The 19,061-nt window shown below is 47.0% G+C and overlaps 4 protein-coding genes across 4 annotated transcripts; 2 read left to right on the forward strand and 2 right to left on the reverse strand.

The window, feature by feature from the left end:
* Nucleotides 1–345: 345 nt before the first annotated feature.
* Nucleotides 346–983, forward strand: K441DRAFT_320456 (uncharacterized protein). Its single transcript, XM_067641162.1, has one exon. It carries the CDS (start codon nucleotides 513–515, stop codon nucleotides 732–734), a length of 222 nt encoding a protein of 73 aa, XP_067507872.1. The 5' UTR covers nucleotides 346–512; the 3' UTR covers nucleotides 735–983.
* A 967-nt stretch (nucleotides 984–1,950) lies between these two features.
* K441DRAFT_544203 (DUF636 domain protein) lies at nucleotides 1,951–2,426 on the reverse strand (the record flags this gene model as incomplete). Its single annotated transcript, XM_067642760.1, has 2 exons — nucleotides 1,951–2,304; nucleotides 2,361–2,426. 2 exons carry the CDS (start codon nucleotides 2,424–2,426, stop codon nucleotides 1,951–1,953), a joined length of 420 nt encoding a protein of 139 aa, XP_067507873.1.
* Nucleotides 2,427–5,608: 3,182 nt separating this feature from the next.
* Nucleotides 5,609–6,322, reverse strand: K441DRAFT_544569 (uncharacterized protein; the record flags this gene model as incomplete). Its single annotated transcript, XM_067642771.1, has 1 exon — nucleotides 5,609–6,322. The coding sequence occupies one exon, from the start codon at nucleotides 6,320–6,322 to the stop codon at nucleotides 5,609–5,611; it is 714 nt and encodes a 237-aa protein (XP_067507874.1).
* Nucleotides 6,323–10,686: 4,364 nt separating this feature from the next.
* On the forward strand, nucleotides 10,687–11,640 carry K441DRAFT_654507 (mitochondrial 54S ribosomal protein bL33m). The gene is made up of 3 exons (XM_067647693.1): nucleotides 10,687–10,714; nucleotides 10,877–10,993; nucleotides 11,248–11,640. Exons 1-3 carry the CDS (start codon nucleotides 10,702–10,704, stop codon nucleotides 11,295–11,297), a joined length of 180 nt encoding a protein of 59 aa, XP_067507875.1. The 5' UTR covers nucleotides 10,687–10,701; the 3' UTR covers nucleotides 11,298–11,640.
* Nucleotides 11,641–19,061: the final 7,421 nt, after the last annotated feature.

The following is a 19,061-nucleotide window of genomic DNA, read 5'->3' on the forward strand; positions in this document are numbered from 1 at the left end:
GCGACAATCTTGCGCGAAAACATGTATCGTTATTCAGCAACGAGATCCGCTTGTTGGTCCTTCAGCCTGGAAACCATACCGATGAACTACAAGGGGCTCTCATTCACACCGAATTAGCTCTTTGCCCATGGGGTCATATAACAGGATTCGCACCGGATTGTCCCGGTTGCGACATGACCAAAGCACGGCTAAACGAAACGCTCTCTTAAACGTGGGGCACTGAGCGAAGCCAGGAGATCGCACTGCATGACCAAAGCACGGCTAAACGAAACGCTCTCTTAAACGTGGGGCACTGAGCGAAGCCAGGAGATCGCACTGCATGACCAAAGCACGGCTAAACGAAACGCTCTCTTAAACGTGGGGCACTGAGCGAAGCCAGGAGATCGCACTGCTTCCCACAGGAGAAAGGGTATCTATTACTGCGAACTGTGCAGCTGCTTTAAGGGCACTACGTTACAAATTAGGACCAAGAATTTCCTGGGTAGATGTGATTTGCATCGATCAAGGCGGTTATGGAGCGCAGCGCTCAAATTAGTCTGATGTCACGCATTCATAAATTAGCTACACAGGTTATCATATATGTAGGTGAAGAGGATAGGAACAGCAGGATGGCGATGGATTACATCAAGAATAGAGCGAAAATGGATGAAGTTTGCAATAACCGATTTAGCAAACTCAATACCTCTTTTATTCCTCCTACCTTACTTGAAGTTAAGGCTTACACAGTTTTCTGAAGCGGCCGTGGTTCGGTAGACTATGGGTTCCGCAAGAGGCCGCCTCATCTTCATCTGCTATCGTGTTCCATGGCCCACAAGCCATAAGTTGGAGGACATTTTCCAAGGCCATTCGTTCCGAATTCGTTTAAGAACCGGTTGAAAAATACCATCCGTTCTTCACATGAGCAGCTTTTATGCTGGCTGACACATCCCTCAGGAACTAATTGGAACTGATGCTGGGCATCTATTTCACACCCTTTGCTCTGCTCGACATTATGATTCTTCAGATCCCAAAGACAAAGTTTTTGCTCTCCTACCTCTGATCTCTCTGTCAACTTCCATTTCGGTACCTCAGTATGATCTTCCTAAACTCGTGGATTACAGCAAGTCGACAGTTGAGGTATTTGCTAATGTTGCTGCGTTTTTAATCCTGGGAGTTGGCTTGAACGTTCTTAAAGCCGTTCAAGGGCGTTCTGGGTTGATTGGGTTGCCCACTTGGGCCCCTGGCTGGCCTATATGCGAAACAAGAGAACTCGATATAGTCTTTCCGGATGCAAATATATGGAACCTCACGGAAGCCGAACTTCACTTTCCAGAGCCAAGGAACTCACAAAAAGCGGGGCTATGGTTGTGTGCGGGTTCAGAATTGGTACTATTGCTGACATGGAACATCTGTGTAACGTCGGCCCCCGGCATTGGGACTCTAAGGTCTTCGTAGAGTGGCGTAGCATTGCACGCGAATGGTGGAGCTTTGGGTTAGGGACGGAAGGCTTAGTAGAATATGTTTTCAATTGCGTCCTACTAGGTGGGGAACCTCTTAGGGCAATCAAGCCACCCACCCGACTCGCCCCGGCCCAAACGCCCTTAAGATGGAATGCTACCACGCGGTCTGCAAAGCATGCTATCAGCGGAGGTTTCTTGTGACGTTAGAAGGCCACATGGGGCTAGCTCTCCCCGAAGCTAGAACTGACGACATTCTCCGCGCCTTCATCGGAGCTGTTGCTCCATATATATTAAGGCAACGAGATGGCCATTTCATCCTGGTCGGATATTGTTATATTCGGGGAATGAAGTGGGATGGGTCAGTTGAACAGCTAAACAGTGTACGAAGAAGTGGTGTGCTGGACGAGAAACCATACGAATATTTCCGAACCAGATGAAGGCTCAAGAAAGAGGGCGTATATTGTCTTTTAGTATATCCTGTCTACCGAAGCACTCGTCATTCTTCTTCACCCTAGGCCTTCTCCTTACCCACTAGATCTCCAACCCAGGCTAGTCCATCCTCTTTAAACAGCTCCACCTTTAGCGCCTGCTTCTCCAGCCACGCTCTATCAGCCACAGTGCCAGCTTTAATAATTTCCATGCCAGCATATTCCGGGTTCTGTGGCTCTGCCCACAGCGTGGTCCCGCAAGAAGAACAGAAGCACATTACGGAGGGAAAGCCGGACCCAGTGCGTGTGCCATCAATTTCGAAACGAGACACCGTCTCCGGAGCCGAGAGAAGGTGGAAAGATGAGACCGGCACAAAAAGATTGGTGCTGAAGGCGGAGCCGGTGTTGATGCGGCATATGCTGCAGTGGCAGAGCCCCTGGTTGCAATGTCAGATCACGGACACTGCAGCTCTGAATGGCGAGGTGGACATACGGCTGTGTAATCCCCGTCATTAAGCTCGTACTTTATTTTGCCACAGAGACAACCTCCAGGAACCATTGCTGCTTGGGTTCTTACTTAATGGGGAATGTGCGAGAGAATTGGGGCGAGCCTTGAACGCGAGGAGCTCGGTGAGTACTTGAGGTTGAGGAGGAAATACATCGGTTATGAGACCTAAATTACCGCACATCCTTGCCAGTAAAATGCCGAAGATTACAAATCAATTCGGACAAGAGCTAGTCTGTTAAGACGGAAAAAAATGCTCAACTGGTGCAATATCGCCAGTGTGAAAGAGAAAGAACACCTTAGCTGGTGCAGCACCAACAAAGGATGCACTCGCATCGACCCCATCTAACCCTACCAGACACGGGATGTTGAAAAAGAGGCTTCTGATACTCGGAAATTATAAGAGAGGCCGTGTAAGCTAGTAGAAATTCCGTTCAGGGTCGGCGCTCGGAACTCAAACCTCGGCATCTTAACAGAGCACATCAGAGCTCCGATGGGGATAAAAAAGCAAGGGCAGCTGAAACGAAGAGACCCCTGAGCTCTTCGGTTGGGGATTCCAACCTCGCACCTCCGAACCTCTGGTCTATTCGAAAGCTCGTTCACGATGGGGATCCGTACCTCTCAGCAGACCACTACGATGCGGCCGACCTGCCTAGATCCGTAAAGCCTTCGGCATGCACGATGGGAAAGCCGCGATGACAGAAACGCGCATCTAGAAACCTCAAAACAAGAGAGTTATATTTGGAACCCCAGACGCCGAATTGGTCGCGACGAGGAGATTTGTCGCGATTTGCTTGGCGGCAGAAAACTCAAAGGTCGTTCGTCGTTTGGTCGATCGTAGGAGTGAAGTTGAAACTGGCTCCGAGCTTCCCCTTTTCCCTAAGCCACGATCGCATAGGGCAACTTCTATATTTACACAGGGCTGGGTGGGCTTCGCCATCACGTGATTGAAGCTCGGCCCCCCTCAGCCCAATTGCCAACACCAGGACCCCAATCTTGGACCTCTCATTTGGGCTGGCCAGTTAGGAGTGGTTTTTCTGCCCGTATAAGGGGGTTCTTCTGAAACGAAGCGCTGCACGTATGCAAGAAAACTGGAATTAAAATTTGGTTGCTAGGGTAGGGAATATTGACAATGGAATTGTATCACGTGATTGGCATCCCCTCACTGGCCCAAAAGGGCCAAACACCAAAACCTTATCTCGAAGCGTGCGGAGCCCGCCAACCACTCAGCGTCCGTTTTTCTGCCAGAATCCTCAAACGCGCATCTTCTCTCCCAGCCTCAATCTATCTCCAAAACCGGAATCCGCTGCTCCGCACTGCCGCGCTCACGTCGCCCGGGCAATGCTCAACTCTCCCCCGCAACTCTGGTCAGCACCCTAGTGATTTCTCTGGGTGCCCGACCAGCCGAGGGGCCTCTTCGCCCCGTTAACCAGGTGACACTGGCCGTCCGCCAGGGTGATGCCGTGCAGGATCGGCGGGAAAGTCGATCGTCGCTTCGCGCGTCGCTACCGACACTGCTCTTGCCCCGTTGGACCCCGCGCGTGTCGGCCGTCGACTAGGCCCGGCCTGTCTGCGCCCTGGAAATTAGGAGGAAGGCCTGAAACCAGAAAAAAAAAAAAGGAAAAAAGCGGGATGTCCAAGGTCGCCGCTGAGATAAACGATAGACGGTGAAGCCCTTTCATCCGACCCATCCGGGGCGCACGCTTTTGCACATCGTATAGGTGGGCTATCCTTGTGGGCGCGCGGCGCATCGTGAATTGAACTGCGTGCTGCGACTGATGCGGGACTGGGAAGGGCCTGGAAGGGTGGCCTTATTGTGTAGACTTATCACTTTTTGGAGGCCGCGTCTGGATTGGCGAGCCGCAGCGACTGTGGCTGTCTGACCGGCCGGCAGGTGCTTTGGTGTGCTTTTTGATAATGAATGACAAAAGTTTGGACTTGGGCAATTCCATGGTCGTTCTGAGACTGCCAAGGTTGAACAGGCACCCTTTGTAGTGATGTAGCATAGAAGAGGAGGAGAGATATATGGAGGGAGACCTTAGCCAGCGCATCGCTGTGGCAAATGGCCGGTCTGGAAATTAGGAAGTGATGGACAACCAGCTGTCCAACTGGTCCAGGTAGTGGTGCCTGGGTGAGGCTGCAGCGAGGAGGAACCTGCTAAACACAGAAGTATATGATGGCGATTTTCGTGGGATTGTCGCGCGAAGGTCCCCGTGGAAGTAAAAGGGCGATAGCTCCAGCCCTTTCCCCTCCCCCGTGAGATAGCGGCACGGCGACGGCGACAGCGCCCTTCGACCACGACGATGCCAGATCATCGCAAGAGTCAGTCATATGGCCCTTGTCACAGAAAGACACTAAGACATGGTGCTGCGACAATTGGTGCCGTGCATAGGCGCTGATTACGGGATATTGCAATCAGTGACTCTTTTGTCTCTATATGTTTATTGACTTTGAGGCAGCGGAGGGGCAGTGGCTTGCAAAACTTTTCTCGGCAGATTGTTCGCGCTGCCGAACTCAAGTTTACGTACGGCTCAAAGCAAAAACCAGTCACACCTGCATTCCGCTGCATTCCTCTGCATTCCTCTGCATTCTTGGTGCCGCGCCCGCCTGCAGGCTCAACCTTTCCAATGCAGGTCAGGCCACCCGCCGCTATAGTTCTTCGACTATTACTCGCTGCGCGCAAATGACCTTTGGATAAGGACGCTTCTCGGACTCCGTCGCTGCGCTGCGCACGGGGCCATGGTTTGCACTTCACGCCGTCCCCGCTATTGGCACAATTTGACTGATATTTGGACTTTGAATGTATTTGCATTTGTAAATGTAGCTGCTAATTTAGCCAAAGCCTCTTCCCAAATAATCCTGCCAGTTTCACTCTCCCCAAAATTCCCAAAGACAGCCTTCGAATATCCTTTTCAATGCGCAAGTAACTGTTCTTGCGGACAATGGAATTGATTCAATGATTGCCATGCCGAGACATGAGTCCAACTTCGCTCCCAAAATTTGCACTTGCTTTCGTGAAGCAGAGCCTCGCTGCTAATCCTTTATAAAGCGAGACATATTTGGAGCGTTGAATGCGACCTGGTGAGGTGGCCTATTTCAGGTCCACCCCCAGGTTGCGCACTGCTGCGCGCAAGTGCCGGACTTGTCGCGGTAGCAGGCGGAGGTAGACGGAGGTCTAAGAGTAGTCGCTCCATGTGTTACCAGATTTTGTGAAGAATGTCCGTAAGTGCTGTGTTTCAGCGGTAGTAGCCTGACAGGCGGTGCTCGCGGATGTCCCGCCGAGATGGCTCGCGGACTTCCACCCTGTAGCGTACGGAATCGCGGCGCTGCTGCGCAAGATCCATCTCGTATAGGGAGCCACGCTTCGAGGCAGAGCTGGAGACTTCAGCGGTGACCTTGGTTTTCTGCGGCCAGTCGACAATCTCGCCAGAGCGCGGTCGAGGAGGCTTGGATGGCTGCTCGACCTTGACCGAGCGACTGCGTTCTGGGTGAGTACGGGGAGGGACGTAGTAGGTGCGGTCCATGCTGAGGAATGATTTGCGGCTGCGGTGCCTCAAGCTTCGCTCAACTGCTTTCAAGAGACCGCGAACTTCGTTGTAATCGGCTGGAATCTCCACGCGCACGAGCTTGTGGCCCTCCTCGTTGAAGCTGTAGGTCTCGCCGTCGCGGTTGTAGATGTAGCGGGCTACATCTTGGGCAAGCCTGTGGCCGGCTTCGCAGAGCTGGTCGTGGTTCCGGTGGACTTCGTATGGGTTGTGGCAGTAAGCACACTTGCGCGCGTGTGATTCGAAGTTGTACGCAGCCCAGCTCTCGCTGGCATTCACCGGACGAGACACACCGGTCACGGGTTCGGGCAGGAATTCCACCGCGCGCTCCTTGCGAGGCGCGGCAGTCTTGGTGTGGATGATAGCAGGAGTAGGCATGGTGTCGCGACGAGAGACGGAAGGCATGGTGGTGGTCGGGGATTTCTTGAGAATGGGTTTGAGGCGGCGCGCCGTGGTGAAAGGCGTCGAGGCTAGTGGTGCTGGAATGGTTGCGGCCACTTTGCCTACGGCAAAGTAATATGTCGTGATTGATTTGAAAGGCGCGGGAGCTGGTTGAACAGTAGTCTTCCTGGTGTGGTGGAGTATCGCAGAATTTATGGAGCGTGGGTGTGGGAAAGAAAGGTGGCAGCATAGAGGAAGATATATGCTGTTGACCAGGAAGGGTTTATGGAGTGGATGCCTAGGGCTTGGACTGGGCATGCATGCAAAGGGCCCCCACAATGCCTGCGTGCAGGGGTCGCGCGCAGCGAGCCGTCAGGCGCAGACGCGGAGGGCGGTCAACCGGGGTCCACTGCCTGCTCATGACGACAGGAGCTGGCACGGATGGGCAGCGAAACGCGCTAGAAACATGTTTGGCATGCCCCCGTCCAGTGAGTCTGACCATTCGGGCTGCTGCTAGCCTATGACTGTTGCGCAACCTCGTCCAGCCCAGGCGTGCTCAGGAGCCGCGGGGTGACTCCCCCCGGAAGAGTCGGAGTATGCGTGAGCATGAACGTACTCGGACTGTAGAGTTTCATTCCATTGTCGCTTTTGTCGCAGTGTCGCAGTGTCGCAGTGTCGCAGTGTCGGAGTATCGCGTCCCACCGTCCCAGCCCCCACTTCGATTGGTGGACTCCGCCTCAGGATGGCGTTGCTGGCGCTGGAGCTGGAGGAACGAGATGGTGGAGAATGGTCTCGCTTCAATGCAAAGCCCCGCTCCATCAGGCAAGGTGCAGCCGTGACCCTTCCCTGCCGTTTTCACTGGAAACCCCAGGCTTCACCTTGGCCAAGCTGCGCAATCGAAAACACCCTTCGAATCACCCTTGCGCTTGATTGAACCGCCCCTCACCGCAACACAAGAAAATCTCCACGTTGCACAGCCTCAGCGCGCGGGTGTGGCCGCGACGGGGATGCGCGACATCCCGTCGCTTCAACCATGAACTCGAGAACGACTCGTCCGTGTTGAAGGTTTGTATAGAGGCCAGCGTCAACCACCTTGCCCCCTATCTCGCCTGCTGACGATTTGTTTCCCTCGAGGCTATGCAGCCGTGAAACCACCTGTCGCCTTCTGATGGCGGCGAAGCTATTAGCTGTCACGCCTGTTTGCGATGAGAACATCACACGCTTTCCACCGGACCGCAACAAGTCCTGCCTGCTCAAACTGACTGCCGTGTATTCCGTTGTTGCGTGAGATGCTGTAGTGTGTGTGTGCTCGAGCGCAACTTTTCGCCAGTCCGGGACACTTTCAGATTAGCATCCGTTTCTGGTTGACCGGAAACTTTCTGACAGGGTGGAAGGCGGGCTTGGCAAGCCTCCAGCCACTGATGAATAAGGCCCGCTGCACGGCTGTTCCTTATAGGGCGAGCTCTATGGCAGTGCTGGACTCTCAAGGGTTGTGTGGTCCCTGTCGAGCTGATCGGAGCAATTGGGGCGGTGTCGCTTCCTTGTGCTGTGCGTCTGCCACACCTGCCAGGGCTGCCACACAGCATTACAATAGTCGACGTACACCCTCCCCGAGTGCCACGAGGCTTCTGGATTCTTTGGATACACGTTTGCTCTCTTGTTTGACCACATTGCTTGAGTATCTCGACCTTCGTGGCACATGAGTGAATGTCCGGTGAGTCACTGCAACGACAAGTTGCTCTTCGAAAGAAGTAACCCGACGCCTTTCCGGTCTTCTGGAGTCGACTTCGGCCCGCACCGCACCATACCTCCATTAACCGTCCAGTCATGTTTGCCTGCCGGTCGGCCTGCTCACCTGACCATGTTATAAAGTACATTGCACTTTGTTCACCTCCCGCAACCTCGGGATGATTAATGCATGAGTGCAAGTCAAGCCTCAGACAAGACTCAGTCGCATCAACCCGCCGGTCATGACAGAACACGGCACATGGCACACAGCAGACGCAACGTTTATGTCGACCGGTCGTCAGTTTAGTTGTTTCAGAGCGTCATTTAGTTTTGTGCAGGCGTCTAGTTGTCGAGTATACCTGGTAGCCTGGGTATGAGAGCTTTTCTCAATACCCCTCTTGGAAGCTGAGCCACCTAGGTAGCAGTGAAGCATTCATAATGGCTAGGCAACTCATCACACCCTTCCTTTCTGTCACTGTTTTGCAAAATCGGTCATTTTCCCCGCAATTACCTTTTCTGGGGATGAAGTTCTGCCGAGCCCGCCCTTCCTGTCAACCTGAGGTGTCGATGCATACGTAAATCTCACCTCTCTCGCCCATTTCAAATACGCCTAACGCCACGAGGTCTCAGCTGCCTGGAAAATAATCCCGGCTCTAGGGTAGGTTATCGGCTCTGGGCGCCGACCGAGCGAACGTACCGTCTCTCTGGTCCCATTCACGTCGTAGGACCCGCTCGTAGAGTGGCTGAGTCACTGCATCAACGAATCTCTCGCTGTTCTTCGGAAATTTTATTTGTGCACTTGACTGCGCCTAGAAGAGCCGCAATCATCCGTTAGTCATTAGCGGCCGTCATCGAAGTGAGCGAACATGTCGCCATCACTCTCGGTGTGTTCGAGACATTTGACGTTTCCCAAGACTGTGGAGCGGATGACGAACAGTAGCTACCTTGCTTGCCTGGAACACTACTTTCCATATTTGTCTTAACTGAGGTTATCAGCCTAGACACTTAAATTGTTCCCTTCCTAATTGGCAATAAATTGGCAACAGGCTCCTAAGGTTTCTCCCAGACATGCACGCTGACCAAATCCTTCAAAGGGGTCTGGAGCCTAGCCATGGTGCCACCATGCTAGAAGGCCGGACTCTTAATGCTGATCAATCTAAACTAGGTCTTCTCCGTCGCTCAATGCTGGAGATTTTTGGTTTGCAAACTCATCTCTTCGCAGGTATAGTCATACTTCATGGCCATGATGCTCACCCCAGCGCCTTGCTTCTCGAGATGGCCCACGGCAACCTAGTCTCCTAACTCTCATCGCATTGCAGAAGTCATACATTTTAATCACCCTAGTGCTTTCCCAGTGGCCCACGATCTTGACCGTATCAAATGCCTCAACCACTTTGTCAGTTTATCATCAGTAGGAGAATACTACTCAGAAGGTGTCAAAATCCTGAGGCCCTAACGCTGGCCTTCTACCTCTGTGCTCACCGCTTCCCAGCTACGTCACATCAATCTATAACCCCTTCGACCTGCAGGTATCCGCTGTCTCCATACTTTATATGATCAAGATGGACGATCTGGCACAATCTACGGAATCGAGCAACCGTTCTACCCTGAGACCCTGCATGTCCACCCGCCACATGGTGAACAGCCGGCGTGATGATGACAGAATAATGACGAAAGTAGAATGCAGATAAGGTCTATACTGTGTATATGTACCCCAGAGATCAAAGAGATCGGGCCATCGGCATCGAAGCATCGAAGCACAGCTACGTAAACCGCCTAGAGCTAGCATGGATGCAGAGCTAAACTCCGAGTGGAGCTTGAGGGAGTCTGCATTCATATAGTAGGGATGCGGCGCATCAGCCATGCATGTTACTAATTCAATTTTAAATACTGCATTCCATATTATTGCTGTAATGTAGAAGTTAGCCATGAAACCCCTTCTGTCATCAAAATACAGTCTCGCAACCTCATGAGCTTCTTTCTCATAACAAGGCGTCATTATTGCTTCTATTTTATGAGCGGGCACGTCCATCTCTGAACCTGCGGTTACGGCGGCCTTTCGGTGAGCGCCTTTCTCTTACTGGCCTAAATGTCGGAGACACTACCACCTTAACTCTGCAGGCCATATTTGTGGTATGCAATCCTAAACGTTTCGCAGAAGTGAGGATGTTACGAAGATAGGGGGAAGTACTCGAAAGATCGTCAATAATGGCCCTTTGGCCTTAGACTCAAAATGTTAGTGAGCTAATTTAGCATTATGGTAAGACGGATTCCATTCAGGAGAAACACTTTTAGATAAGGTTGATAAAGGGTTTGTCTCACTTCTTCGGTTAGGGACTTAAAATATAATTATTGAAATCAGCTTAGAAGTGAGTCGGATAAAGGAGCCATCTGAAAGTTTTATACAAGAATGGCATGACCTTCATGAATGAATGGAACCCATTCGACAAACCGTAAAAGCTTTAATCAGCTATGAATGGACAAACTCTATGCGAAGCAGTATCTCTATCTGAAATTTAGTACACTTCAATTGGCAACGGTAATATTTGCGGTGGCGTTTCACTAGTGCTGATATATGCGCCGATGGGTTGCCACTATCACGCCGAGCCGATCCCTCACGTCCCAACTCAAATTCCTCATTTTGTTTCCATCAACGACCTACCTCCTCTGCTGCAATGGCTAAAAAAGGTACCAATCCTCGCCTACCAAGCTGCCTCTCCCGGCAGGTGCTCCTGGCCTTGTTCCCTAGCCCGCCCACGGAGCGTCATCACTCCTCAAATCCTCAATTACTCTCTCAACGCAACAACAATCGCTTGACATGTCTGGTATACTAACACTTACTGTGCGCAGCCAAGTCCCGCACCATCATGGTGCGCCTCATTTCAATGGCCATGACTGGCTATTACAGAACGCTTATGCGACCGCGCGCACACAGACCGCTTAGCATGCTTAAGTATGATCCGATCGGTACGTTTTCTCTCGCTACGCTCGAAGGCCCTAGAACACGACGGTCTGGATGCGACCAGCAACCAATGGATGCCGTTTGAGGGGGGGGGCCGCAGTTTCGTGGTGCCGAAACAGACTGTTTGGTTATGGATGGGAGGTCATGTTGCATGCTCAAGTTTGCGATGAGTAATGGCTGGGATAGGCAGCACACTCGTGTCTGACTGTTTTAATACTGTTTAGGACTTTGTCGCTAATATTTTCTTTTCTTTTTGCAGTACGGAAGCAAGTCCTATTCCTCGAGCAGAAACGCGGCGGGAATAAGTAACTGTCCCTACATCAAATGATTGCTGGATTTTAGCTGGAAATGTCTGCGGCGGACTGTATGGGTTATATTATTGGATGAAGAACGGTCCTCCAGGCCAGATATTTCCCACACGTTATGTTACTCAATGGTGGGAATGGTGTGGGAATGGATTGCAATCCGAGTTTACCGGAGGCTGGGTAACTCTGTACAACATTCAGCGTGCCTAAAGTCGGAATACGCGGGTGTGTTTGTAATATAATGCATTAGGGGCGTTCTGAAATTTCAGTAGAGATAGCATACGAGATATTTAATCTCTTCTTACGTAACTGGGGCGTGGCTCTTAATGTCAACGTCTCAAAGGCATGAATTGAAACACGTTCATGTTCCTGGTTTGAAATTAGTGGTGTATATCCTTGTCAGTATTTTGCCTTTGTAACCACAACTACTAAATTATTCAATGCCCTAGCGAAGCTATTTAGGACGTTGAACTCACTGTTGCACTCTTCCTCACTCTTAGCTTGGTATTCACGCCATTGCTCAGGCGTGCAATGGATACCATTAATAGTGAATTCGGATCAAAGCAGGAGGAACAGCGTAGGTTTGTTAAGACTGATGATTAAAAAGGTCGTCAACACAATCTGAAATGTTAACTTCTATTCGTTTCTACCTTCCAGTAACATCGTTCATATGCAAAACTGATAAACCTACGCGTGGTGTATCCAAACCGTTCCTGCGTAGAGTAGCTAAACTTCCGAACTTGGCTTCAGCCGTCAAGGTGGTAATAGCCCAAAGTGATCATAATGTCGGGATTACCTGGCCAATATGATCAAACTACTCCTAGGGCTTTTGCGGAGAACATACCAGGGCCAAACAAATATGAAGGATAGACTGTAGAAACTGGTAACTTCAAGATATTTGGGCTGCCTGGATCAACAACAACAATAAAAGGGTACCACTAGCTCTTCTTCTTCCCTAACTCTGAGCGTTCGCGAAGTGAAGGTCAACAACAACGTATCCTTAAATCCAATGGGGGTACTGTTGAATTGAGGTTATGGAGCTAAAACTCTGTGTATTGCTTATTTTCTATATAGGTGGTTGAAGAGATTTCAAGGAACTTCGACCGCCGGTCGAAGTTGTCTGATTGGTCAGATTCCTGCCAAGAGGTTCGCCCCAACACCCTCCCTCAAGTTATCGGAGGTCCACGCTAAATATACGGTATAGAACCACTAGATTTAAAAGTATATATACTAAATCTTAAGAGATAAGTCTCTTTAAATAACTAATTAATACCTTAACCGCATTTAATAGCCTAAAGGGTAAATGCGGGAGTAATATATTAGTAATATAGGGGATTATAAGAAAAGGATTATGAACTATATCTTAGCAGTTAAAGATAATAGTAAGCTAAGGCTCTATATATTAAATCCTATACTAAAAGGTTTTACGGAACTATACTAAAATACTAAATTACCTATAATACTTATAATTAATTATAGACTAGTATAAAGGCTTAGAAGTAGAGTTATATAAAAGTCCTTATATTAGCCTAGGTAGTTACTAATATACTTCTAGTAGGCTTCTAATAGGTCTCCTAGTAATTCTTACATCTTTTCTCTAGTTATATTTTTTCCTTATTAAGGTTTTTTAGAAGTTTAAAGTAGGGGTTAGATAGATAGATAATATATAGTAGTATACTAATACCTCTCTAATATCTCTCTAAACCCCTTTTAGGATAAGTCCTTATAATCTCCCTACTATAAGGTAATAGTAATTAGGGGCTAACTATAAGAAGGGGGAGTAATATAAGGGATATTATTGCGGACACCTTAGATTGCCCTTAGGATAACCTCTAAACGCCCTTTAAATAGTTACCGGTTATATATTAGAGGTACGTGCCTATAGTATATAGTCTTTATAATTTTAAAGGCCTTACCTTCTTAAAGATTTGTCTCTCTTACTAATCTATCCTATTGTTAACGACTTAGTCAATCGAGATATAAACATGGCAAAAGGGTCGCGTAAGCCTGTACGATTGGATTGTCTACAAACGAGAATCTAAAGCTAAGGAAAAGGAAAGGAAAGGATAAGTAGCAACGCGAGGAGTTATATACGATCCCTAGTCACGTGAGAGTCACGTAAGCCCTACGTCTACTATAACGTCTACTATAGCTGCCGCTTTCTGCCAGTGCTGTAACATTACCCTCCCCTCCGCAAAAGCCTGCCCTTAGGCTTTATATGTCCGTATTATACCTATAGGGCGTTCTTATCTTTATACTCTTTTGGTAGCTTATCATCTTTATTATACTAGTATTTTATCCATTTGTCTAGGTACTTTAGCGGTCCCGGTTTATTAGGGTAACGGCTATAGAATTCTTAAAGCTTATGGGGACTGCCGATAAAGTTCCATATAGGGTACTAGGTAAGATCTAGGTTATAGCCTTTCCAACTAACACGATACTTTAGCGTTTTCCTTACTAGCTTATAGGTCAGTATCTCCTTAATTTCCTATTTATTATCGCTATTAACTTAGATCGGCAGGGGGGGTTTGTTCTTTTATTTAGCTAATAGGTCGTTTATAGCCTTCCGTAGCTTATCCAGCGAGAAAATAGGGTAAACCTTAATTAAATCTGGGAGCTCTACTTTATATAAGTTGCCTATTTTCTTAAGGACCTTATACAGTCCTGCTATTTAATAATTAAGCTTATAACTAGGCCGTTCCGTTTTCTAGTTCTTTATTATAACCTAGACTATATTACCTACGGTAAAGTCGGGCTCGCGCCTATGCTTATTGGCCTGCTATTTTATTAATTTTTAGGCCTTTTCTAGATTTGTACGGGCTACCGTCTAGGCTTCCTCTAAGCGCTTAGCGTACTGCATCGGCAAAATATGGTACCCTTTAAATGGCCTCAATGGTTGGTGGTTGACGCAATTGGCGCGCAGTTGAGGGCATTTGGCAACTCGACCGACTAGCCTATGTCGTGTTTTTTTTTTGACACGCAGCCTGCGCGTAGCCTGCGCGCAACCTGCTAGCAATCTGCGCATTTGGCAACCATAATTATATTTACCTCTTTTATACTAATAATATATTTTAAATAAAATAAGCTATTTTAAAGCTATTTATAAGGCTAGCAAAATAAATATTATTATTTTAGATAATTTAATATTAATACAGCGATGGTTCTTTCTACCTATTCTACCTATTGACTTACCTACCTGCCTACATTGCCTACCTATTTATATCGCCTACTTATCTACATCTACCTGTCTGCATTTGCCTTACCTATCTACATCTGCTACCTATCTATATTTACCTACCTATTAGCATTTACCTACCTATCTGTATCTGCTTACCTATTATATCTACTGTCTATATCTGCCTACCTATCTACATCTACTTACCTATCTACATCTACTTACCTATCTGCATCTGCCTGCCTATCTATATCTGCTTACCTATCTGCATCTACCTACTATCTATATCTTAACCTACCCGTTAGCATCTACCTATTTATGCCTACCTGTCTGTGCTACCTAATTCGATTAATTCAATCGATCGTTTATAGTGGTTGGCTGGCCTAGTCGTGTTTCATCTGGCGACGGCAACGGTTGTCTAGTTCTGGCGGACGGCCGTCTGGTTCTAGTGACGGTCGTCTAGCTCTGGCAACGGTCGTCTAGTTCTGGTAACGGTCGTCTAGTTCTGGCGACGGTCGTCTGGTTCTGGTAACGGTCGTCCTAGCTAGTAACGGTCGTCTGGTTCTAGCGACAGTCGTCCTGGTTCTGGCAATGGTCGTCTAGTTCTGGTAACGGTCGTCTGGTTCTGGCGACAATCGTCTGGCTCTAGCAACAGTCGTCTGGTTCTGGTAACGGTCGTCTGGCTGGCGACGGTTGTCTGTTCTGGCGACAATCGTCTGGCTTTGGCAACGGTCGTCTAGTTCTGGTAACGGTCGTCTAGCTGGCGACGGTCGTCTGGTTCTAGCGACGGTCGTCTGGCTCTGGCAACGGTCGTCTGGCTCTGGCAACGGTCGTCTGGTTCTGGTAACGGTTCGTCTGGTTCTGGCGACAGTTCGTCTAGTTCTAGCGACGGTCGTCTGGTTTCTGGTGACAGTCGTCTAGTTCTAGCGACGGTCGTCTGGCTCTGGCAACGGTCATCTAGTTCTGGTAACGGTCGTCTGGCTAGCGACGGTCGTCTGGTTCTGGCGACGGTCGTCTAGTTCTGGTAACGGTCGTCTAGCTGGCGACGGTCGTCTGGTTCTAGCGACGATCATCTGGCTCTGGCAACGGTCGTCTGGTTCTGGCGACAGTCGTCTGGCTGGCGATGGTCGTCTGGTTCTGGTAACGGTCATCTGGTTCTGGCGACGGTCGTCTAGTTCTAGCAACGGTCCTCTGCTGGCTGCCGTTCTGGTGCCTCCCTAGGTAGGGAGGGGATATAAAGAAGGAAGAAGGTAAAAAATAAGGTGGCTACATAGGGTAGAGGCACGTGTAGAGGCTATTGGGAATATAGCGGGGACCCGATGCAGAGCTTCGTGTAGAGCCTCTGTACGCAGAGCTTCGTGTAGAGCCTCTGTACGCAGAGCTTCGCGCAGAGCCTCGTGCAGAGCCTCTGTACGCAGAGCTTCTCGCAGAGCCTCGTGCAGAGCCTCTATACACAGAGCTTCGCGCAGACCCTCGCGCAGACCCTCGCGCAGACCCTCGTGTAGAGCTTCGTGCAGAGCTTCGCGCAGAGCNTCGTNCAGAGCTTTGTGCAGAGCTTCGTGCAGAGCCTCTATACGCAGAGCTTCGTGTAGAGCCTCGTGTAGAGCCTTATGCGAAGCTTCATGCAGAGCTTTGTGCAGAGCCTCTATGCGCAGAGCTTTATATAGAGCCTCTGTACGCAGAGCTTCGTGTAGAGCCTTGTGCAGAGCCTCTAAGTAGTAAGACTATAAGATTGTATAAGATTGTATAAGATTATATAAGATTATATATAATAGTTAAATATATAGTATATAACTTTACCTTAATCGCACGTTAAGAAATATATAGTTAGCTTTTAAAGTTATTAAGTAGGTTAACTGCGTGTTAAAGGATATACAGTTAGCTTTTAAAGTTATTAAGTAGGTTAACTGCATATTAAGTTAGTTAAATTGTATGTTAAGTAGGTTAACTGCGTATTAAGTTAGTTAAATTGCATATTAAGTAGGTTAACTGCGTATTAAGTTAGTTAAATTGCATATTAAGTAGGTTAACTGCGTGTCAAGTTAGTTAAATTGCATATTAAGTAGGTTAACTGCGTATTAAGTTAGTTAAATTGCATATTAAGTAGGTTAACTGCGTATTAAGTTAGTTAAATTATATGTTAAGTAGGTTAACTACGTGTTAAGTTAGTTAAATTATATATTAAGTAGGTCAACTGCGTGTCGAGTTAGTTAAATTGTATATTAAGTAGGTCAACTACGTGTTAAGTTAGTTAATTGCGTGTTAAGTTAGTTAAATTGTATGTTAATTACGCGAAACGCGAAAACCAAAGTCTACTTAAATCTCATCCTGCGAATATTTTCCCGATGTGCTAGGCTTCCCTATAAGACAGTTTCTTGCGTATAGTCCGTAGTCCTTTTAGTCTATCCTAGTTAAAGCTTATTTATAGTAGATACCCTATTTCTAGTTAGATAGGTATAAATCCCGTAAAGTTATAAGGTAGGGTCGCCTAGGTATAGTCTATTAGAGGTAGCAGTTTGCCTTAGTTATCTTAGAAGTAGTTAATAAAGGGCTAAAGTCTCTGGTCTAAGTATTAATTTATAATCTTTATCTAACTGTCTATCTAGGGGTAGTATGCTATAAAAAGCTTTAGCCTAATTTTTAGGATTTAAGTAAACTTATTCTAAAAAGCCGATATAAACTACGGTCCGCGGTCCGATATAATAGTATTTAGTAGTTTATAAATTTAGTAGATGTAATAGATATATAGTTAAGCCGCCTCTTTAGCATTAATATCCTTATAATAGGGGATTAAGAAAGAGCGTTTACTAAAACGGTTAACTAAGATTATAACTATATCGTACCCGTTACGGTCTACTAGTAGTTTATAGAAGTCTATAGAGATATACTACTAGGGGCGCTCTAGTATTGGGAGTGGCTTTAATAGTCCTAAGGTCTTATCTCGTGGAATTATAGACCTATGGTAGTCGTTATAGTTCTATATATAACGGTTAATATCCATAACTATTCCGGGCCAGTAGTAACGGTTACTAATAATCTTATAGGTCTTATTTTTTCTAGGGTAAGCCGTAAAGACCTAGGTATGTGCTTTGGTAATAAGCCGGGTTTATAAGTTCTGTTTTTTTACTACTACTAGCCGTTCCTAATACTTAAGTAGTCCATTTTTAAGGGACTATAGGCTGCTAATATCCTTTGCCTTTTCGCGGTACTTCTGTAGAGAAGGGTCTATGCAGTTTGATTATAGTAGTTTATTAATAAGGTTAAATTCCACAGGGTTAATAGGATATATCTTAGCGCTTAAAGATTTAGTACTTAGTTCTTCCCGTATCTAAGGGTTAAGGTGCTTTAGTTATAGTAGCGTCTAGGTCCGTAATAAGATCTTCGCGGCTATCTAGTTATTTAGGTCCTGTTTACGCCTTATAAGAGCGTCCGCACGGTTAATAGTGCCTAGCTTATATATAATTAGGAAGTGGAATTAAGATAGGGTATCCGCCTAGCGCACTTACCGGGCCGTAAGGGCTTTTATTATTATAAAATATTCTAAAGCCTTATAATCTAAAACTACTTAGATAGGCTTAGGGGTCCCTTCTAGCTATACTCGCTAGTGCTAGAAGCTAAAGATAATAGCTAATATTTCTTTATTATGGATTGGGTAGTTTAGCTTAGCATCTACTATAGTCTTTAAGTAGTAAGTAATAGGGTGCTACTCTTCATCTATCTGCTTCTGGGAATAAACGCTAGCAATAATACTATCTAAGGCATCGGTTTCTAGCATTAAGGGCCGTTTTAGGTTAAAGTGGGCGAGTAAGGGAGTAGAGACTAGTCGTTTTTTAAGCTTATTAAAAGCCTGCCTATATACGGTATTAAAGTAGAAGGGCTAGTTCTTTATAGTAAGGCGGCTAAGGGGCTAAGTAATTCTGCTATAGTTCTTAATAAAGCGTTGGTAGAAGTTATAGAAGCCTAAAAATAACTATATCCCTTTTACGGTCCGTAGTGGTTCCCATTAATTAATTATAGCCGTCTTTTCTAGGTCTGCCTTAATTCCATCTATACTAATAATAAACCCTAGGTACTTTATTTGCTTTATACTAAACTCTAACCTTTTAATATTGGCCTAAAGGCCAGCCTTATAGAGCCGTTATAGGACTTTATAGACGTGCTCTTTGTATTCTAACTTATTTTCCAAGTAAATTATAATATTATCTAGGTAGGCTGTATAGAAGTTGTTAAGGTAGTTAAAGAGTATATTATTTATATATTGTTAGTACGTAGTAGGTCCGTTAGTTAGTCTAAAAGGGAGTACTTTATATTTATACAATCCGTATTAAGTCTGAAATATAGTAAGGTTTATAGATCTCGGGTTTATCCTAATTTAGTAAAAGGCCTAACGGATATTAAGCTTTATAAATACCTTAGCTCTATTTATTCGGGCCAGCGTCTTATTTAGTAGGGGTAGCGGATAATAGTCTTTGCGGGTTATATTATTAAGCTTATAGTAATTAATGTAGAAATAAAGTCCTCTGTTTAGCTTTTTTATAAAGAGAATAGGGGAGGCAAATAGGGCCTAATTAGGCTTAATAAACCCCTTTACTA

The sequence above is a fragment of the Cenococcum geophilum genome (genome assembly GCF_001692895.1).
Source record: "Cenococcum geophilum 1.58 unplaced genomic scaffold K441scaffold_7, whole genome shotgun sequence".
Taxonomy (NCBI): Eukaryota; Fungi; Ascomycota; class Dothideomycetes; order Gloniales; family Gloniaceae; genus Cenococcum; species Cenococcum geophilum.